A 23,914-nucleotide genomic window follows, 5' to 3' on the forward strand; every position below is an offset into this window, starting at 1 on the left:
AGGGAATCTGTCTCCATAGAAGGAAACACAGTGTACTTCTACAGAATCTCTGATGACAATTATTTTAAGACACACGTATATCACCAGAAAGAAAATCAGGGCCAATTACCTATGCTAATTAAACAATGATACAATACTTTCTAATCACAATTTTTCCTCATAATTTCATCCTTTAGGTCAAGAAGGCCATTGTTATTTCTTATTTTTTTGGTAACAGTCCTTCTAATAGGTGTAAGGTGATACCCTCATTTGCCTTTGATTTGCATAGCACTAATGATTAATGATGTTGAGCATCTTTTCATGTACCTGTTGGCCATCTGTATGTATTCTTTGAAAAAAATGTCTATTTAGAACTTCTATCCATTTTTCAATTGGATTGTTTGCAATGCCTCATTGCTTGAGAGCACTTCACTACTGTCTCTGAGATATTCTTCTAAGCTAATGACACCCATTCCGCATGCTTTGATGCTGGTGTTTTCTGATCTTACCATAAGATGTTAACAGGAAGTTTCTGCACAACAAGGGTAACATTTCAAATAACAAAACTTACATGATATCAACAATGCATGCAACTCAACTGATGTGATAGTATCAACAACTATGAACAAGTTCACTGAAAAAGACAACTACAAAAGTATCTGGCCCACAGTGATTCTAAGAAATCATCAGCTGTAAAATGCATGCTAATTTGGGGAATATTAACATGTGAAAAAAACTGTCTTATCTTAGAATGAATAAAATAAGATGAATTATACATTCAGTCACAGCTACTCAGCTCTATCAAGCTGAGTTAAAATTAATGTAGTAATGAAAATAATTTTTACTGATATTTTAATGTAACTCAAACGTATCCATCCTTCCTACTTTTCTCCCAGTTTATGTGAGAATATAATGATCAAAGGAAATTTCTGTATTATCCAAAATAGATGATCAACAATAATCAAAATGGAAAACCTATTGATCTATTTTCTGTTTTTTGAAGCATAATGTGAAAAACAGAAACATATCTACCAGATCTAGATCACAATGAAGATAAAGATCCTTTTTTAAAAGTTGCTAATTATTTTTCTCTTCTTCTAAATGTCATAATGATCCTAAGAATCAGAAATTAATCCTAGTCTTCTAACTGGGCAATTGCTGCTTTCTCTTTATAAACAGTAATTTTAATTACATGCATCTTAAGGGTGGCTTCACATAAAAACCTTCCTATAGGTTTAGAGTTTAGAGATCACATTGAGGGAAAGGCTGTGCAAAAATATAAAGCAACATGTATGTTGCTTTAATCATTTTTTTAAAAATCTAGGGGAAAAAAGAGGAAAAGGTCAATGGTTTTTAATCAAAATCTGTGTGTGTGTGGGGGGGTGTGAGGTGAGGAGGAGTGTGTGGAGAGAAGGGAAAAAAGAAAAAGTTTAGTTTCTACATAAGTCCCTTCAGAAGCACAACTCCTTTAATAGACTGAAACTCTGTGTTTATTTCCAAATTGTGTAACTGTGAGATCAAATGATGTACTTTCACACACCTGAAAGAGATCCAGCAGGTCCCCATATCCTAGGGGTTTCCTTGCTCTGAGCAGTTTCACTGCAAAATTGCAGGTTCTATCCTGGAAAGAAAGAATTAAACTAGGGTACCCCACTATGAATCACACTAACAGGGGTTAATAAAAGGTTTTTAAAATGTTACCAGTCATTAAATGACAAACTATAGCTCTTGTGAAAGGAATAAAATGTGATGGACACATAACTGCTATCCTCAAAACCTTTAAAATCTAATTATGGGAAAAACTGATACTTCAAACACTAAAAAAAGTTTAATGGTTCAAAATATCTGAAAATATTTTAAATGATTCAATATGAGGACAAATAAAATTATGAACAGTGTCATCATAAAAGTACATTACAGGTAAATGAAGGATTATTCAACAAATGATGTTGCTACAGTCAGTAATTCAGCAAAAGAAAAAACACCTAGGTCCTCGTGTAACTCTGTATTATTAAGAATAATATCAAACCGTAGAAAAACAAGAAGAAAATAAAAGCGACTATCAACTACATGGAAGGAGAAAGACTACTTAAGTATAGAGCAAGAAATCAAAAAAGTTAGATTATATAAAAATAAAAAGCATCCAGATAAAAAACTATGGAGAAGGCAATGGCACCCCACTCCAGTACTCTTTTGCCTGGAAAATCCCATGGACGGAGGAGCATGGCAGGCTTCAGTCCACGGGATCACCAAGAGTCGAACACAACTGAGCGACTTCACCTTCACTTTTCACTTTCGTGCCTTGGCAAAGGAAATGGCAACCCACTCCAGCGTTCTTGCCTGGAGAATCCCAGGGCCGGGGGAGCCTGGTGGGCTGCCGTCTATGGGGTCACATAGAGTCAGACACGACTGAAGCGACTTAGCAGCAGCAGATAAAAAATTAAGAAGTAAATAATGCAGATAATATGATATAAACATGAGAAATTCATATTTTGCTATATAAATACCTCAAATATTTGATAAAGAAAACACAAAAACTCCAAAAAAACCTAAAATGAAAAAATAATATATTCAGAGAAAAATGTTCAACATTAAAAAGAAATGTCAATTAAAATGAGAAGTCATTTGCTTGTTCAAGGACTGAGAAGATTTTTTGAAACAGTAATCTTACAATGATGCTATAAAAATATATTCACATATAGTTGGTAAAGGCATAAACTTATCATTTTAGAAACCAGTGATAAAAAATTTCAAGAACAGGTTCATATCCTTTAATAATTTTATTCCTAGAAATGTATCTTAAAGAAATAATTCTAAATACTGAAACATACCTAAGTTACAATCACTTGCTGAAATATTTTGGAACAATTTTAAAAATTAGAAAATATGGTATCAAAAAAAGTATTACATAATAAAGGCAGGATAAAAATTAAAATTTGTTTTTTTTAAAAGGGGGAAAAAGAATAAAGAAAAACACATTATGTGGCAGAGAAAGCTCTCCGATTTATTAGGTCAATTTGTTAGCAAGCAATAAAGTACAGCCCCCCGTATCTTCTATCCTGGGTTACAGTAGCAGTCTACCAACAGACCCCTTCTGTACTGATGATGCACTGAAATTTGCCTTTCACACTGCTGTCAGAGTAATGTACAGAGTATAAAAATACTTATATGAAAGTGTCACCTCCCTAATTCAAACTCTTTCCATCAAGCTACTCAGGAAGTCACACAATGGCAGTAGTTGGACAGGTACCCAAATAGACCAAACTGTTTCATACCTCATGCATTTAAGTAACTTCCCTTACTTATTACTCCTACACCTTATTTGCCTGGATAACTCCTTTTCAAGCATCAAGACTCAGCTTCATAGTCTCAGGTTGGATTAGGAGTCTTCCTGATATTCTTATAACAGGCCCATCTATACTTCCACCTGACATTTACCATATAAGCCTCAGAATTTTCTGTTTAGAATCTGTCTCCTTCATTACTCTGTTAACCGGCTGACATGATCCAAATATGACAAAATTCATGTACTCAATCATAACATGTAAAATGAAAGGGAGGTTGAAAGTATACTAGGGGCAACACTCAAAGAGTCTTACTTGCATTCTGGAACGGCTCATTTAGTAGCCTACATTTAAGGAGGGCTTGGCAACCCACTCCAGTACTCATGCCTGGAAAATTCCATGGATGGAGAAGCCTGGTGGGCTACAGTCCATGGGGTCGCAAAGAGTTAGACACAACTGAGGGACTTCACTTCACTATTATTTCCCATGTAATGCGCCATCTAGCAGCAATCTAAGGAAGAATAAGATATTGATCCTGACCTCAAGAAGTAGGTCTTCAGGAAGGGAAAATTTCTGACAAAGAGCTCCAAAAAGTAAATGAAGGAGCAGGTAAGCTAAATAGAATAAATGGTACAAACATACTTTTCAAATATAGTTCTTGCATTAACACACAGATTGTAGGTGAATTATATTACCCATCTTAGTATTTCTACCAGTGATTCTTACATAATTATTTATTAAGAATATGTTATATGGGATATTCTATGGACGTTTGTTAAATATCACAGATATATAGACTGATAAACAGAATATATTGAATAAAATCAGCAGATAAATAACACTTCAATGTCAGAAAAAAATTCCAAAGTATATTTACTCATTGCTACTGAAATTAGAGAATTTTTAGCAATAAGACTGTATAGATATGAAAAGAATGAGGGAAACTGAGGACAGATGAACAAAAGTCATACATAATGATTATCTGTGTAAAAATGTTCTCCATATACTGACAGTAGTTGAAAGCGGTGTTAGGTGGATGTAATTGTTACAGTTTTGAGTCAGGGGTTAAACATACAATTTTAAAAGATTGCACAACTTCATTGATTTCCTTATTTCCAATATTTATTCAAATAGCAGATTCTCTGTTTATATAATTTCTGTGTAACACCCATCTTCTCAGTCAAGTTCAAGTATATTTATTGTAAGCTAGGATAACAAGAACAATTTATAATATATGATAGTAAAATGTAAGATTAAGGCATTTGGCCTTGTAAATGAAAAACTTCATGTTGCTATCTCTCACTTGCAGTTTTAAAGAAAAAGGCAATGTTGAGATAATGATCTGTATATGTGCACTGATGCTGACATTACCTGGCATAGCATTCCACTTATGTCAGCATTCATGACAGCAGTGAAAACAAAGAAAAATAAACATTAAAGGAGGATGCTTAAAAGAAGTGGAGATGTAAAGCAAAGATTTATTCTACAATGTAAATAACCTTCCCTTGGAAAATAAATCTAAGAAAACTCAAGTTGGTTAAAATCTATGCTAAGTACTGTTTCCTCTGACAAGCGACCCTAACTAAGGGTTCTAATTTTTATAGCAACCTTTCTTATTTTCTGAATATTTCCCATATCACTTGAGACTCTTCAGTTGTTTGATATCTTTAACATCCATTAAAGCATAAAAGTGGTAACCTATAGTCTTTAGAGAAGTAAACATTTCTCAGGAAATTTAAAAAAAAGTTACCAAAACAATTTTCTCAATATTAACTATACCCTGAATTAAGTACTTGAGAAATGACACACTGACTAATTTAAACTCTTCCCTTTTTCTTTGGAGCCCATGATTTTTCAAGATGACAGTGGTCTAAAATCATAAATTTTTACTGATCAATCAACTGCTGTAAATAATTGGCCAGAACACTAGGAAAAAGTTTAAATACTAATATAACTCCTCGAGTACATGGTTCTGGATACTATGGATATTAAAGCAAGAATTATTAACTGTATGTGCATAAGGATTTGTTCTAACCTGATTGTAATAAAGCTAACTGAATTAAAATGAAATTAACAGTCCACTTAAATATTAAATTCATAGTAACTGAGAAAAAAATTTTTTATTTGTCCTTAGTATGAATTAGACATTTTACGTTGTACAGAACTCTGTAACAGTGATCCTCTGAAGAAAACAGTCTTTATCAACTACAGACTCAATGAAAATTTCTATTACTAAAGAAGAATTAAGGACTTACCATGATATCAGCAATGACAGAAACAAAAGTAAATATTTGCAATGACATTCTAATATAATTGGCCTATGACATCTCCAACTGAAAAACACCCATGTCCATAATTTATCTTGAAACAATTTCCTCATGGTAGCTAATCTGCCCAACATGCGTCTCCCAGACCCACTTGCCCATCCTCCCAGTCCAACCACACATACCTTTGCCTTTACCCACCACTTCACTCTACCCCTTTACTCAGTAAGCACACAGAGCATTATTCAACGCTGTGAATAATGTTATATAACTCTTTGGTGTTTCATCAGAATGTTCAAAATCAGAGGAGCTGTGAGAAACAGATGCAACTTAGCAGGGCTAACCCTAAGGTGGCAAATGAAATCCACTCTTACCTGTCACCCTTAAACTAGCCCCAAACATCTTCATTTCATTTTGAAATATTCTTTAAAATTTTGCCCTTTAGGAATTTACTGGTATGCTTCTTTAAAAAGTGTAAAGAGACTTAAGAGTTGTATTGGTTCTTCACTATTTGGACTTGGTGTAAATCAGTTTAATAGGACTGCTTTTCTCCTGTAACTAGCTGAGAGCTACAGCACCACTGGAATTGGAAATGCACGTGAAGGATCAGCGAAGCAAGCAGCAGTTAAGCACAAGCACTTGGAAGAGAGCAGCCAGTGTGGAAACCTCACAGTACCACGGCAGCACACTGCAGCAGGAAGAACATGGGCTCTGAACAGCCCGGGACGTGAATTTGATTCCACCACTCACCAAGTGACCAACCTTAGGCCACTAAATCTCTCTGCATCTCAATTTGCTCTACTATTAAAAAAAGAATATTTCTTCACAAGGTTGTCCTATATAAGATCAAGTGGCACAAACGCCTCACATGTAACAGATTCTCAAAAATGCCAGTTTCCTTCCTTTGCATGATAGAGGCAAGAACAGAAAGGCAGGAAGAAAAAGAGGCGGCGGACTGAGTATCAAAAGGGTGCCAGAGAGAAACTTTTGAGAATTTCTCCCCCAAAACTAGGATCAATCAAAAAAAATGTTACATCTATATAATACCCTGCTTATTTCAAAGATAAAAGAGATCTGGGAAGGTGGTCTGAGAACCAATCTTTCTTTCAATACAACAAATATTAATTGAATGCCTTTTATGGGTAAGGTGTATCTTAGGTGATTGACAAGAGGAGGAGGAGAATTCAAAGATGAGTATGAAAAATCTTTGCCTTTAAGGAGTTAGTAGTTTTAAGCTTTCTGATTTCAGAGAACAGTATAGCATTCATCTCTGGGACACCCAATTAGATCATAAATTAGGGACTTTTGCATGTTCTTTATCATTATGGATAGCATGCTGGAGCATAAGGAAGAGATGCTATTAAAAAAAAAACTGATGGGTTTTAAGATTCTACTTTTACCATTAGTCAAACTTTCATTAATTGTTGAATTTTTAATGCAAAAAATTACCTGCCAAAATTTCGGTGTTTCGTGCAGCTATTGTTTTAACTTTTATTATTCCTGATTCAGCAGCCTGCAAGAATAAAAATAATGAGAACATAAAACTTACTAATGACATCAATTATCTAGGGGAAAGAAATCATGTATGATACAATCTCAAGCACAGAGTCAGTCACTACTATCTTTTTTATTTTACAAACTTCAGATACTATAGTAGTGAAACATACACTAAATGTAATAAAGTATGATTAACTTGATTATTCTCACGCAAACTCTGCATTGCAAAAGCATATTGCCTTTCTATGCTTTCAATTGCATCTGAAATACCCTAAATCCTCGCACTTAAATCTTCAGAAAATAAAAAATAATGAAATTAAAGACTAATGAAAAAAATAGATTTTCTCTTTCCCATTTCACACTTCTCTCTCAACAATAAAAAAAAAATTGAAAAACACTGCAAACTCAAGTAAAATCGCTTTGAATTAGAAGAGAATGAATAACCAAGAACCCTGTCATTACTTTTAGACTGTGCTTTTTTAAAACATTCAGTTTTCATAAGCTGTCTACATCATTTCAGCATAATTGAGCTGGCAGTATTTGACAGTCATATGGCATTTTACACTATGCCACAGGACTGTGCTGCACAATATGGTAGCCACTGGCTACATGGGACTAGGCTTCCCCAGTGGTCCAGTGGTAAAGAATCCACCTGCCAATGCAGGAGACGAGAGTTCGATCCCAGGGTTGGAAGGATCCCCTGGAGAAGGAAATGGCGACCCAGTTGAGTATTCTTGCCTGGAAAATCCACGGGACAGGGGAGCCTGGCAGGCTACAGTCTACAGGGTCGCCAAGAGTCAGACACGACTCAGCAATTAAACATGCACATATGACTACTAAGCACTTTATATGTGGCTACTCAAACTGAGTTGTGTTAAATATTATATATCATTAAAACTAAATGTTTCTTTTTACTTTTTAAATGCAATTTAAAATTACACACATGGACTGCATATGTTGCCCACATTATACTTCTACTGGACACTGCTAACATACAATACTGATATGTAACTTCCATTATAGAAACTCAGGACATTTTTACTATTAAGAAACATGCCTATCTCATACTTAAACTGGTGACTATACCTCCAAAAATAATACACAAGTATTCATATATTATATTCAAGTTTTCCTATTAACTTGCTTGCTACTTGTTCATTTATTGTTCTCTCTTAACATTTACTAAAGGACAAGCAGTAGAAGGCACTAAAGTTTTTAAAATAATTATGGAAGAACTCAGCATCCTATAGGTTATTAGGCTGAGGAGCAGTGGGTTGATGCATAAAATGAATGACCCATTGTAGGCTATACAATGTATACCTTTGTCATTTCGTGGAATTCCAGGCACGTGAAGCCCTTGTCTGTGATTAGAGAATTTCCAACTTCACTGTTCAGCAGAGACAGTAGTAATGGTCTCAGTGGCAATGAGTTTTGCAGCGGTTCTTAGCTGTTCAGCCTCCTCTCATTCCTGTACTTTCTAAGGTTGGCTTCATCCAGTCTTCTACCAATTCTACGAGCCCCTCAATGTTCTATCAGTAAACTTCATTTCCACTTACATCAGCCCAAGTTAGTTTCCATTGCTTACAACTAAGAAGCCTAATGGATATCTGGGACTTTAAGAAATTTTAAGAAATGGAAATGTTTCGAATTAAATGCACATGGCTACTAGCAGAAAAATGTAGTCAAAATAAATTTCTTCATGGAAAGATTATTAATTTTCTGATTATCTAGGAGCAATGTATATTAGAACACCAGATGCTTTAAAAAAAATCATGATGCCCAGATTGCTGCTGCTGCTGCTAAGTCGCTTCAGTCGTGTCTGACTCTGTGCGACCCCATAGACGGCAGCCCACCAGGCTCCCCCGTCCCTGGGATTCTCCAGGCAAGAACACTGAAGTGGGTTGCCACTATCTTCTCCAATGCATGAAAGTGAAAAGTGAAAGTGAAGTCGCTCAGTCGTGTCTGACTCTTAGCGACCCCATGGACTGCAGCCCACCAGGCTCCTCTGTCCATGGAATTCTCCAGGCAAGAGTACTAGAGTGGGGTGCCACTGCCTCCTCCAGGTTGCAAACCATTCCAAAAACTACATCAGAATGACTGACAGTGGCATTTTTAAAAATTTTCAGGTGATCTCAACATGGGGCAAAATTTAAGAGGCTATTGTAATAATGTAAGCAAAAGATGATGGTGGATAGGCCTGAGGTGATAATGACTGAGATGGTAAGGAGTGGTCAGATTCTGGATCTAGTATGAAGATGTACAAGCCAAAACAAACCTACTACTATAAAAATTCAGTAACACTGAAATTATTACGTATACTTTGTTATATTCATACACTCCACTTTTAATGTCTTAAGTAATTTTCTTACTAAGTCAACTGAAATTAATCTATGGTCACTGAACTTTCTTCCACCAACATTTCAAATGTTCAAACTCCCTCCCTCCTTACTATGGCCCTCTGTACTGTGCCTATGCTCAAATTCAATATTTCATTCTACTTCAATCAACAGATATCAAAATAAATCATCATAAATCCAATGTAATCTGTTCTAACTTTCTGAATTCTAGTCAGTTTCCAAAATCAGTCCTGTAGCATACTGGATGCTACATGTCAGTAACGGATTTCAGATTTGCCAGATGCTATTTTGATCTCCTCAAATAAATAAGAACTGACCCACGTATGAATCATAAACAAGTATAAATAATGAAATTATAAGTATAATAAATGTTTAACAAATATTTTTATACATCCACACAATAAGGAAAGCAATGAATGTTAATTCTTTGGTTCCAAAGTAACAAGTGTTTTAAAAGGTATATAAACTCAAGAAATCATCAAAAGGACTGTTTATTAACTCAGATGTAACTGGACCTATATTACAGCTCCTAATTTTTTTCATCCAACTTTCTATTGTGAAACTTTGAAACTGTACCACCACCCTATTCTCATTGGCACCCTGTGTTGCTGGAAGTTTCATTATCAATGTTTATTGACAACACTTGTACATCACGGCCCCCTCACCTCATGCACTGCTACTTCATACCTCAGCCTAGCAGACATCTTCAAGAGTGCCCTGTATAAATGGAAGTATTCAGACTCAGATTTCCTTCTGTTTATCAAAGATTGTCTGTGTGAAGAAAAATCTTTAACTTCTTGCTTTAAAAGTAACCCCTACTCTGATTAGACACTTACAGATTAGATACTTATATATCCATAGGGGAACTACTCAACTGTAAATAGTTATTTTCCTGAATTGGGCCTCATTAAAACAAACAAAAAAAAATACAAAGTCCCAGTTCTGTAGAATTTAATAGGGATGATACAGGTTATGGTGGGTAGTCTAAAATCTCTATTCCCCAAGGGCAATCTATGAATTGGGTAACAAAGCCAAAAGTATTAAATACACTGCAGCATTTAATATTTGTTAAATCTTAAAATTAATGTCTCTCAAGAAATATTTTTTTCTCTTTCACAAAATTCTTTGCTGACCCAAACAGACACACCCACCAAGGACTCTGAATATAGAAGCCAGCATTACAGAAAAGATAAGACAGAATGCTAAAATGCTGACTCCTCTTTCAAGACAACACAGAATATCCTTGGCTTAACTTCTCAATAAACTCTTCCTGGGCAATCTCAATCCCACGGTTTCAGTTACTTTCTAAATACTGAAGAATCCTAAATTATATTCCTTTTCCTTAACTGTCTCCTAAACTATAGGATTTATTACCCTATATTTTTAAAAGGCACCTTAAATTCAAGATATTCAAAGATGTTATCACCTAACACGCACACCTCCAACTTCCACCCTAGCCTCAGAAAAGCCGGTTTCTTCTCCCTATAATCTGTTTTTGTGAATAGCAGCAGCAACCATGCAGTCACTGACCAGGTATCTGAGGTTTATCCCTGATTCCACAAATATAATCAGCCACAAAGGCTGCACAGTGAACACGTCTTGTGCTTTTTTTCTTCTCAAACGTCATTTCTACACCTCAGTTCAAACTTCTTGCTATCAATCTAAAGTAAGAAATTTCTCCACTTAAAACCTTGTCCTCCATCCATCCTCAATCGTCTCACTCTTCAGTGGCCCGCCAAATCCACGACTGGTGGTGTCTCTGAAAACTGAGTAGTGTAAGGACATCTTTCAAAAGGAAAAAAACATAAGTCTCATGGACCTACCCAGTTGCTGACAAATTTAAGTAGGTATAAATATTAATAAATCATAAGTAAACTCCCTATTTTTATAACTGTTAAAATTATAAAGCCAACAGATTCACAAAAAAAGTGAACACTAACTTAATGTGACAAATAATGCTTTGCTGAAATTAAACCACTGCTAACAACATGAAGATGGTGCAGGTGTCTCTCATTCTGGCACCAGGAGCAGTGACAGAAATCATTTCCTCCATAACTTGTTTTTCTATGGCAAGTATCAAAAAGTCCTTCCATCTCTGTGAGCCATCTATGGTCTGTACCTATGGTTTATTCTGTTTCTCCTATGACATGTCTGTTTCTCCAATCTAGCTGTAAGCCCTATGAGGATAAAAATATGACTAATGCCTATCATTATGCAAACAGAGAATATATATATAAGCTAAGCTAAGTGAAGTTGCTCAGTCATGTCTGACTCTTTGCAACCCCATGGACTGTAGCCTACCAGGATCCTCCATCCATGGGATTTTCCAGGCAAGAGTACTGGAGTGGGGTGCCATTGCCTTCTCCAGGGAATCTTCCCGACCCAGGGATTGAACCCGGGTCTCCCGCATTGTAGGCAGATGCTTTACCAACTGAGCCACGAGGGAAGTCCTGAGGATATATATAAACATTTATAAATAAGCAAAGGAAAAGTTCTAAACAGAGGGAGGGACTTTACTGTCCTCTCATTGAAAAATGCAGAGGAAATTTGATCCAGAGAGTCACATCACCATCACGACTATAGCTTCACTTCTCTGCCATCCTCTTGGTTCTGTCTTGTTCCATGAGTAGGTTCATCCTCAGGGAGCTCGAAAACTTGGCAATAAAATCAGTTCCAGCCATTCTACACCTCACAACTTCATATGACACTATCCAGAAAGAGAGAAAAGATCTCTTCAAGCAGCACTTGAGGAACAGAGAGGAAGCTTTCCCTTCCCAGGAGCACACACTGGCACTGTGTGTGGGTAGAAACAGAAGTGTGGATATGGAGATTAAATCACATCAAACTAAACAAGGTATCCTGGAGCACGGGATGGGATTAATTCATCTAAATCCAGAGAGTTGAAAATGAAGGAAAAGTGCAGCCTATCACTGAAGAAAGCAAGAGGGAATGAACACTAGAAGGGAATCAGCAAATGTCCACTTCTAGAACTCCAGACAAGTTTACAATAATAATAGTAACAATAATACTGCTTCTCTTCACCAAACCCTCTATGTTGTATTTTAAAAAACAAAACAAAAACCGTACTTATTTTTTTTAAACATTTATGGAAGAACAGTCTCGAAATTAGAACAAATTCACCAAAGCCCCAAATTAATTATTCACAGGATATAGCACGAAATAAGAGTTAAAGAAGAAATGTGAAATTCAAGTTAATCGCAACTTAAGGAGAATAATGCACTCAAGAGACTAGGGAGGGATGACGTTGCCTTGCAAACTTAGGATTTCAGAACTCAGGTAAAATCAAAAGACCTAAAGTCAAGTCCTCACCTGGGAATACCTAATAGATCTAGAACAGTCCCTAAAGGACAATATGCTTATAAAACAATTCAGTTCAGTTCAGTCGCTCAGTCGTGTCCGACTCTTTGCGACCCCATGAATCGCAGCACGCCAGGCCTCCCTGTCCATCACCAACTCCTGGAGTTCACTCAGACTCACGTCCACAGAGTCACTGATGCCATCCAGCCATCTCATCCTCGGTCGTCCCCTTCTTCTCCTGCCCCCAATCCCTCCCAGCATCAGAGTCTTTTCCAATGAGTCAACTCTTCGCATGAGGTGGCCAAAGTACTGGAGCTTCAGCTTTAGCATCATTCCTTCCAAAGAAATCCCAGGGCTGATCTCCTTCAGAATCGACTGGTTGGATCTCCTTGCAGTCCAAGGGACCCTCAAGTACTACACTGAAATCAATAAGATTTTCTTCTGTAACATGTAATTAGTCTAAAATCTCAAAGCTCTGAAAAATATATACCTATATGGAATCCTATTCGTAACCTCTGGCCTAAAAAATAGAGACAAAACAAAACAAAAAAACCCTCTAGCTTCTAGCAAACAAATTTTCCTTAACATATCAAATAAAAGACCGAAATGCAGATTATATGTGGAAAGCTAACAGTACGTGAACCATGAACTTCCAGATGTTCAAGCTGGTTTTAGAAAAGGCAGAGGAACCAGAGATCAGATTGCCAATATCTGCTGGATCATCGAGAAAGCAAGAGTTTCAGAAAAACATCTACTTTTGCTTTATTGACTGTGCCAAAGCCTTTGACTGTGTGGATCACAACAAACTGTGGAAAATTCTTAAAGAGATGGGAACACCAGACCACCTGACCTGCCTCCTGAGACATCTGTATGCAGGTCAAGAAGCAACAGTTAGAACCAGACACGGAACAACAGACTAGTTCCAAATGGGGAAAGGAGTATGTCAAGGCTGTATATTGTCACCCTGCTTATTTAACTTCTATGCAGAGTACATCATGAGAAATGCTGGTCTGGATGAAACACAAGCTGACATCAAGATTGCTGGGAGAAATATCAATAATCTCAGATATGCAGATGACACCACCCTTATGGCAGAAAGCAAAGAACAACTAAAGGGCCTCTTGATGAAAGTCAAAGAGGAGAGTGAAAAAGTTGGCTTAAAACTCAACATTCAGAAAACTAAGATCACGGCATCTGGTCCCATCATAGTCCCATCACATGGCAAATAGATGGGGAAACAATGGAAACAGTGAGAGACTTTATTTTGGGGGGCCAAAACCACTGCAGATGGTGACTGCAGCCATGAAATTAAAAGATGCTTGCTCCTTGGAAGAAAAGCTATGACCAACCTAGACAGCATATTAAAAAGCAGAGACATGACTTTGCCAACAAAGGTCCATCTAGTCAAAGCTATGATTTTTCCAGTAGTTATGTGTGGATGTGAGAGTTGGACTATAAAGAAAGCTGAGTGCCAAAGAATTGATGCTTCTGAACTATGGTGTTGGAGAAGACTCTTGAGAGTCTCTTGGACTGCAAGGACATCCAACCAGTCCATCCCAAAGGAAATCAGTCCTGAATATTAATTGGAAGGACTGATGCTGAAGCTGAAACTCCAATACTTTGGCCACCTGATGTGAAGAATCAACTCACTGGAAAAGACCCTGATGCTGGGAAAAACTGAAGGCGGGAGGAGAAGGGGATGACAGAGGATGAGATGGCTGGATGGCATCACTGACTCAATGGACATGAGTTTGAGTAGGCTCCGGGAGTTGGTGATGGACAGGGAGGCCGGGCATGCTGCAGTCCATGGGGTTGCAAAGAATCGGACAGGACTGAGCAACTGAACTGAACTGATACATATGGTATGCCTATATATACAGTATCCGTTTCTTCTTCTTTAAAAATTTAATCTCCAACAAGTATCTAATCAGTACTTCTCAGATATACAAATGCTTTGAACTATGACAGACAGAGGAGAAGGCAACAGCATCCCATTCCAGTACTCTTGCCTGGAAAATTCCATGGATGGAGGAGTCTGGTAGGCTGCTGCCCACGGAGCTGCGACAAGTTGGACAAGACTGAAGTGACTTAGCAGCAGCAGCAGCATGACAGACAGAAGAATAAACAAGATGCAAAACTGACACTCCTTAAGGAGTTATTTAGAAAAGAAAATACCATAGCAAAAGGTAAAAACGTAAGAGTTATAGGGAAATGACATAAAATAAGTTTCAGTGAAGGTTAAGAAAACATGTCAGCTTGAAAAGCCTGGGCAGGAGCTGCAACTATTCCTGACCAGCAACTAGCTAGTACATGGCAGACAGCAGGTCTTCAAAAATTACTTTATGAACAAATGAAAGAATAAAGGAATGAGTAAATGAGGGATGAAATGAGAACATTATCTCTAAAGCTGGTTCATTCATATAACAAATGAACAAGCAACATGGGTTAAATTAAGGGTAGGATTTTAACTTTTAAAAGATGGAAGGAGATGATTTCAGGCCAGCAAAAGGGAAAAAAAAGCTACCAAAGCCACATCATGGAAGAGGGAAGGAGTAGGGCATATTTGGAAAATGAAGAGCAAGCAACAGAGTTTGGCCTAAGTATTAAAGGGATTTGAGGGAAAGCTGAGGGTGATGAAGGAAGGATGGGAAGATCAAGAAGGTCTTAACTGTTATACTGAGGAATTGCGTATGTACAAAGTAGCCATTAAGAATTTCTGAGTTGTACATTAATCTGGTGGTAACATACAGGATGGTCTTTTGTGCCATTAATGAATACCAAAGGCCAGGCATAAGACTGAATACCTGGGAGCTAGAATAATAGCTAAAACAACAGAAAAGAGTAGAGATACATTAGAAATCACAAAAGTGGAAGAAACATCTGACAACGGATACAGCATAAAGAGAGCTGAGGAAGAGAAGACAGCCAAATACAACTAGAGTAAGCAAGAATAATAAATTCCACTAACAAAACAAGTGAAATGTGGGGATAGGACAAGTTTTACCAGAAGTTCTATCTGAAGTATGTGAAAGATACTCCGGTAGATATGTTTAACAACTTATTGGCCAGAGACATTATTAATAGTCTTTTGCTACCTGAATGTTATTGACCAAGTGTTTCAATATTCACTTACATAACAAACTGCCAGTTACAGGTATTAGGTTCTGCAAAAATCCCCTGATCAATAATGCGTTAACAGACAGTTGGAAGCACAGATCTAAGTTCAGTAAAGAGAGCAGAGGTAACAAAGCAGATTTAGGAGTCATCAGCTCTGAAGTAAGGCCAGAAACAACGGGAGTGGATGCAAGTGCAAAAGAGATGAACACAGATAAAGAAGAGGTCTCCCGACAGAACTTGGGATCCACTTACATGTAAAGAAAAACAGAAGGAATACTGAGAGAGGAAGGAGAAATAGGAAAGTAGAGTGTTACAAAAGTCAAAACAAGAATGACAAACAGTAACAAACGATGAAGCAAGACAGATACATGGGAAAGATGATAAAAACAAGTATGCTTTAAAGACTGCAACAGGACGAGATGAAGACGTAAGAAATGGACGCACATGTGGATTCACGTCCCAGTTCTTTCACTTTCTAACTTCACTACCCTTTGTAGGGCTTCTCTGGTGGCTCAGACATTTAAGAATCTGCCTGCAATGCAGGAGACCATGGATCAATCCCTGGGTCAGGAAGATCCCTTGGAAAAGGAAATGGCAATCCACTCCAATGTTCTTGCCTGGAGAATTCCATGGACAGAGGAGCCTGGTGGGCTACAGTCCATAGCGTCGCAAGGAGTTGGACACAACTGAGTGACTGATACGCACGCATACCTTTTGCAAGTTACTGACCTTTCCAAGCCATAGTTTCCTTATACCTGTAAAACTGAAATGCCATGTTGCAATACAGTCCATGGATGCAACACTACTAGAAAGACAGTATTTTACTCAACTCTGAGTTAACTTAAGGAAGATAAAGGCGGCTTCTCATTGATTTTTGTACTTCCTGCCATGCTTTACACTTTAGAAACAAACTTCTATTAAATTTTAAGAGTAATAACAAAACCTTCTATTTTGTACATGGTTGAAAATAAATTTCCCTGGTGGCTCATATGGTAATAAATATGCCTCCAATGCAGGAGTTACAGGTTCAATCCCTGGGTAGGAAAGATCCCTGGAGAAGGGCATGGCAACCCATTCCAGTATTCTTGCCTGGAGAATTCCATGAACAGAGGAGCCTGGCAGACTCCAGTCCATGGGGTCGCAAAGAGTCTTACTACTACTGCTGTTGCTAAGTCACGTCAGTCGTGTCCGACTCTGTGTGACCCCATAGACGGCAGCCCAACAGGCTCTGCTGTCCCTGGGATTCTCCAGGCAAGAACACTGGAGTGGGTTGCCATTTCCTTCTCCAATGCATGAAAGTGAAAAGTGAAAGTGAAGTCGCTCAGTCGTGTCTGACTCTTAGCGACCCCATGGACTGTAGCCTACCAGGCTCCTCCATCCATGGAATTCTCCAGGCAAGAGTACTGGAGTGGGGTGCCATTGCCTTCTCCGACTTAGTAGTCTAACTACTACTAAGTAAGTAAGTGAAAGTCGCTCAGTTCTGTCCGACTCTTTGCGACCCCATGGACCATGGAATTCTCTAGGCCAGAATATTGGACTGGGTAGCCTTTCCCTTCCCCAGGGGAACTTCCCAACCCAGGGATCGAACCCAGGTCTCCCACACTGCAGGTGTATTCTTCACCAACTTAGCCACAAGGGAAGCCCCCAAATACTACTACTATATAAAAGAAAAAAAAAAAAAAGAAAATATTTCCATTTTTGGAGACTGTCTTCCTTTTTGGTTTATTAGCCTCAAACCCTGTCTTTTGTGTCTTCCACATCACCAAAGCCTAGTGCTAACAATACATTGTTTTTTGACTAAACTATGTTTTCATTGACCTTGACACTCTATTCAATTTCATGAAAGCAAAAATACAATTGTCAAAATCTTAGTTAAAAAAATAAGCTATACACTTTACACATTAACAATAAATTTCATTGGTTATGGTACTAACTTTCATAAATAAATAAAACGTCATGGACTAATCAAAAGTTTTTTTAAAAGCTTTCACTATAAAACACTCTTAGAATATTGTAATAAGCTTGTAAAATTTTCCTAGATGTCTTAGTGAAAATGTTACTGCTTATACTACTCTCAAAGTTAGCATCTAAAATATTTATCAGAAAAAAAATAATTTAATAGACCCTAGGAGTTTAATTGGAGAAGGCGATGGCACCCCACTCCAGTACTCTTGCCTGGAAAATCCTATGGACAGAGGAGCCTGGTAGGCTGCAGTCCATGGGGTCGCGAAGAGTCGGACATGACTGAGCGACTTCCCTTTCACTTTTCACTTTCCTGCACTGGAGAAGGAAATGGCAACCCACTCCAGTGTTCTTGCCTGGAGAATCCCAGGGCCGGGGGAGCCTGGTGGGCTGCCGTCTATGGGGTCGCACAGAGTCGGACTCGACTGAAGCGACTTAGCAGCAGCAGAGGAATTTAATGTGCCTTTCCTGGAGTAAAGTCAATAGGAGCATAAAAAGAAAAGAGCAGAGTCAAAAATCAAAGATCACTAGCATGTCTGCACAACTATACAGAATTGTATTATAAAGGAAGTCTTGACTAAACGATTTATAACTCCCTACCACACTTGTCACACTGTTCTGAGTAGTGTTGACACTTTTGAAAATAAATTATGAAAACTAAACAAAACATGGACTTATTCATGTTAATGAGAAGAACACAATTGGTTGCACCATAAACAAATTTCTCTGACTTTGTCAACAGAAAAAAAACTATAGCATGATGTAAGATATTAAAGGAAAACAGTTCCCAATTAAGCATGTAAGCATGATCTAGCCCTCATTATTCACTGTCATAAGGTCCTGAAAATAAGATCTTCACCCTATCAGAAGAGCCAACTGACTTGGGCCTCAGTCCCCAAACAGCTGGTTAAAAAGAGAATCCTGTCATGGTTAAGTAGAGGGCATCTCTTTCACCAAAGGGCCCCACTCAGCCAATTAATGCATGTAAACACCAGACACTGAGGAGCTCTGCCACAACAACCTTTGCTGTTTTAGGCAAAAATCCCCTACCAAACAAAACTTAAATGTATAAGAAGCACAAAGTACATAACCTGGGAAGACTACTTGTATTTTATTATATACACCTTCACTGATTCCACTTCAGTTAAAAAGAAAGAGACAAAAATCCATCCAAATCCTAATTGTGACCATCTCAAGTCAATGACCTTCACTCCCTTTCCTCTTCTGTCACCCACTTCTGGGATCTCATTACCCTTTAGTGCAGCACTACTTAGCAATCTGAAATCCAACAGCCCCCTTTCGTCCCATCTGTCTTTATCTTTCTAGTTCTCTCACTCCCCAACGCCACTGCTCTTGAATTAAATTGGACCAATTCAATTAAACAGCTGCTAGTTCCTTAACCTTTCCATCTTCCAATCCAAGTTCTCCTGGATTGCCTTCTTTGGGAGTCCAACCTACATTTCACGATCCATCATCATTTCAACTACTTTTCCTGCCAAGACTCTCCAGTGTTCCAAGTCAATTTCTCCTCCACTTCTACAATATGATCCTCTACTCCCCTCACACTCCCTACCCCACTTCTTTCACCACTAACCACTCCCAGCAACAAGCTTGTTTCCTATCTTACCAAGAAAACAGAGGCCACAGGCCAAACTGTCCACACCTTTCTATCCCTCCACTACGTCCCTCATTCAAATTTATCACGTTCAAATCCATTTTTTTCTCCTTACCTTCCTCTATCAGAAAATAATGCGTCCCTTCTCAGACTGAAAGCCAGTTCATACACTTAAGCACTTGACACTCCAGCTTTCTCGGGGACCTTGCTCTCACCAAGTACTTCCTTTCTCTCCCATACCCATAACCTTAGTCATCCCAGCTGGCTCTTTCCCTTTTAATGCTCTTACTTTCAGAGTTCCTTCCTTAGCCCTGATATGCTCATCCTGTACACTTTTCCTGTACCATTTTTTCTATTCTTATGGTTTCTACTAACATGTATAACCAATACTCCTAAATCTAAAATTGAGACCTCCTTGTTAAGTGCCAAACCATCATTTTCAAACACCTACTGATCAGTTCCACCTGGGTGTCACACATCAGCTTAAAATAATATTCATCACTACTCCTTTTTCCCAAAAACATTTCCTCCTCTTAATGATTTACAGTTTCCTAAGCCAGAAATCTGGGAGGCATCACAGATTTCTCTTTCTACCTCATAAAAAATGTCACTATGACCTGTTAATTTTACTTGCTAAAGCTCTCTAATCCATACCCAGTCTTTCACCTACATCTACCACAATGCAAGCAACTTTCTGTCAACCCCTACTGTTACCTCAATGCAATCATCCCTAAAATATCTGCTCTCTTTACTTCAATCTCAATCCCCTCTAATTTTTCCCTCCAGTAATGTAAATATAAATTTGATCATATTACTATCTTAAAAAGCTTTAATGGCTCCCAATCACCTTCGGTATGAAATTTCTTTTACATGGGATACAAACATGCTATTTTCCTCTGCCTAGCATGACCTCCTTCTTCTGTTGACTGCCTTCTACTTATCCTATAAAGACTCAGCTTAAGAATTACAAACTCACTCTGACCACACTTCTAGGTTCAGTTAGACTCCCCTTATTTGTTTCCACAGAGTACTGCAAACAGAAATGACCAAAAAGGTTTTATTCATTAAAAACATAAAACCTCAGTTTATAGCTTCTGAGGGCCAATTACATAGAAGTGATTTTACAAAGCCTTAAAGTAGTTTTTAAGACAAAGTAGAAAAATTTACACAAATATTCCTGAACAAATTAGCGAGTACACTTATGTTTAAAAAAAAGTTACACTGCTGAAACATGAAAATTCATATTTAAGAAAAATGAGGGAAAAAGGACTATTGCTGTTATTATCTAATTACTATAAAATGACAATGAAATCATAGCCCTTATAAAAATAACTTAATATGCAAATTGTTTTATAAATGAAACCAATTAATATGGAAAAAACTATGTAGAAAGTCCAAAGAAAAAAGTATCAGTAAGTAAGACATTATCCTTTATCAACACTCTTTTCTTCTGTTTTTCTAACAGATTTGAAATCTTACAAAAATGCAGCTCATTATTAAAAAAGTAGAGCCAATCACTATGGCTAAAAAGCTAGAAATTATTAAAGACTAAACAAAGAATGTCTCACTTCATTCTACCTTGTTTAAAAAGTAATGCGAAAGGAGACAACCCTTCCAAAGTACATATGCAGTCATATCTGTATCGTATGAAGTTCCTGAATAGGTTTCCACGTAGGTCAAAATGACAGTTTTTCAGGTAATGTTTGAAGACACCAGGAGAATGCTAACCAGCAAACCAGTATACAGATAGAAAAGCTTCTTATACCTAGAAAGGCTTTGCATTAGGGTCCACCAAACACACCTCTCCCTACTGCTCCCCCCCAAAAATAAGTAACACTAAAAATTCACTAGTTCTCTTTAAGAACAAAAGCCAAATTATGCATCCTTATCAAATTACCAGGGAAAAATTAATTCAACCAAAATATTTCTGGAAAGTCAAGCCTCGCTCCTAAAAACCATCACCATTAGGCTAATTACTTCAGTCTTGTTTCACACCTGTGACACAATTAAGGTTATTTTTCAATTCCTAAAGAACTGTCCTAAGGACACGACTGAGCGACTGGACTGAACAGACTGAAGCTCATTGGAAGTGCCACAGGTTAAGGAGTCAAAGTTCTTGCATCCATGAAGCATGTACTATATACAAAATTATGTAGCAGAGATAATCACATCAAAAATTATTTTTGTGATAACCTCACAGAGTAGGTGTAATTACTAAATACCTTTTTAGTCAAGTTTCAAGTTAAAAAAAAAAATAATGAGATTTACTGAAAGTTCCTAGGTTAGAAATGCACTGAGTTTCAGAACTTTGTAAATTACCGTGTGGAGCTCTGAATGCATTTTCCAATAGAAATAATGTAATAAATGGCAATTCAATCTCCAAGCTAGCCCACAAAGGCTTATGATTACAGAGGAATCACTACTTCTATAAGTTATTATAAGAACTGGGAATGGCCAGTTCTATAAATTATTGTTAAAATTACAAAATAGGATTTGACATTTTTAAATGAGAGCATTTCCTTGTAATCAGAATAGCCTATTTCTTTAAAAATACTTAAAACAGCCATATTCTTTAAAACTCATATTTATAACTTTCAACAGATCACATAGAGAAAATAATGAAAATCGATATTAAAACAAACTATTGACTATCTGAAATAAAACTTGTCATAATATTCATCTTTCCAAAAGTGGAACATCTGGTTTTCATCATTGGGTAGGTAATATTTTCTTACTTTATTAAAAAAATTACTAAATGGAGTTTGTTGGAGAATAATGAGACCAAAGTACAGAAAAATTAAGGTTCCTCAGAAGCCTAAAATTCAAACTTTATTGGGCAAGTTCTAATCATGAAATTGTAGGTATATACCAAACTACATTAAATAGGAATAAGTGTAAAATAACTGCTTTAACAGTTAACTGCTTTAACTATCTTATTTCAGAAATGGGAAAAGAAATTGAGTAGCATCTTTAAAAAGTTTAAGAGCCAAAATGGCATCTTAAGAGAAAAAGCTAATAGTGACTAAAAGTTAATAATTTCATATATTATTAACTTGAGCCTTTTAAATAATATGCTCCCCCGCCCCGAAAGCTTTTATCATAATCTAATAAACCCATTCTTTAACTCTATTTTACATCTGAAAGAAAACTGAAGCTGAAAATCGTTAAGTAAGATGTCTTGCGAGCACTTAAATTCAGGTGTATTCTATCTGACTCTAAGCCCAAACTTCTCAGCACATCGTTGCTCATAACAAGGCTTAACATGGTCATTGTGGCTCTTCACTGTCTGTCCTGAGTCAAGTGTTTTTGGATAATTCATTAGTACTTCATGATACTAATAAGAGTAAAACTGCATGACACTTAACAAGAAGGAAAAAAAGCTACTTTCAATTGAGTGACATATACCAGAAAGCTGAGGAGCACACGCTGTATCACAACTATGATGATTAGTTTTTAGAAGCAACGAACCTAAATTTCTGAATCTGGCTTGACCAATTTCGTGTTTGAAAAAGGCCAGAAAAGAGAAGGGTACCATACACTTAGCTGAATTCGCTGAATCGGCTCACTGCGCGAACTTCGGTGCTAAATCTGGACAGAACACTGCAGCGAAAATCAAAGCGCCTCAGACTTGCCAAAAGAAAACTATAAAACCGCTCGTGAAACAACCCACCGGTTCGCAAATCTGGAAAGGTGAGGGCCAAAGGAGAATTAGACAGGACTGGAGGATGGGACTGAAGGACTGGGTCTAAACAGGATCGGCTACGCTCACCGTGCTTTCTCCCGAAGTCGCCCGGAGCTTACCTCCTTGACCGGTGGGAATTTCTTCTTGCATTCCAGGGACAGGGCCCGCAAGTCGCTCTGCATATTCTCCAGCAGCTTCTTAACCGCCTCGGGGCTGCTGGTGCCAGACATGATCCACCAAGCCCCGTGCCAATTTCTGAGAGGCGCAAACCAACTCTGGCACTTGTCAGTTCCTTGAAGCGACAGACAGCTCCCTTCAGGTGTCTCCGGCCCTAGGGCTGTTGGCCCCTAGGGCTCCACGGGGGCTCGGCCCGGCCTGGGCAGCGAGCCCGAGAGCCCCCGCGGCCTCCTCGCAACTGCCCCCGCTCTTATCCTAGGGGCCCCCGCAGTCGCCCCGCCCTGCTACGCTCCGCCGACTGGCGGAGGAGCCCACCAGGTGAGCAGGTCCCTCCCGCTGACGCAGGCTCGGCTTACACCGGTTGTCACCAGCCAAGCTGGAGAGAAGCTTCAGCGCCGTCTGCCCAAGACCCCCAGACTCGCCGACGCCATTAGCCGACTCGCCCACAATTCCGCGCGCGGCCCGGACACGTCAGCTACACTTCCGGGCACAGCGGCCACCGCCTCCGCCGTGGCCAATCCGAGCGTCGAGCCGTAGGGTAGGGCGTGGCCAAGGGCGTGGTCACGCTTGGGGCGGGCCCAGATCAGGGCTGGGGCGCTTACATGGGCCCAATTCCCAGCGTCGGAGTCTGCTTAGGGCACAGTTTGCCTTGAACTTCGCTT

General features: G+C 38.2%; 1 protein-coding gene across 1 annotated transcript in view; it reads right to left on the reverse strand.

Moving 5' to 3' along the window:
• Nucleotides 1–23,305, reverse strand: part of MON2 (MON2 homolog, regulator of endosome-to-Golgi trafficking) — a 110,799-nt gene extending 87,494 nt beyond the window's left edge. Inside the window, exons 1-2 of the mRNA XM_052639698.1 lie at nt 23,195–23,305; nt 6,977–7,040 (exon numbers count right to left, since the gene is read on the reverse strand). Of these exons, the coding sequence (XP_052495658.1) occupies nt 6,977–7,040; nt 23,195–23,305 (175 nt within the window). The remainder of the gene's footprint in view (nt 1–6,976; nt 7,041–23,194) is intronic.
• Between the last annotated feature and the right edge of the window lie 609 nt (nt 23,306–23,914).

The sequence above is a fragment of the Budorcas taxicolor genome, chromosome 5 (assembly GCF_023091745.1).
Source record: "Budorcas taxicolor isolate Tak-1 chromosome 5, Takin1.1, whole genome shotgun sequence".
Classification (NCBI taxonomy): Eukaryota; Metazoa; Chordata; class Mammalia; order Artiodactyla; family Bovidae; genus Budorcas; species Budorcas taxicolor.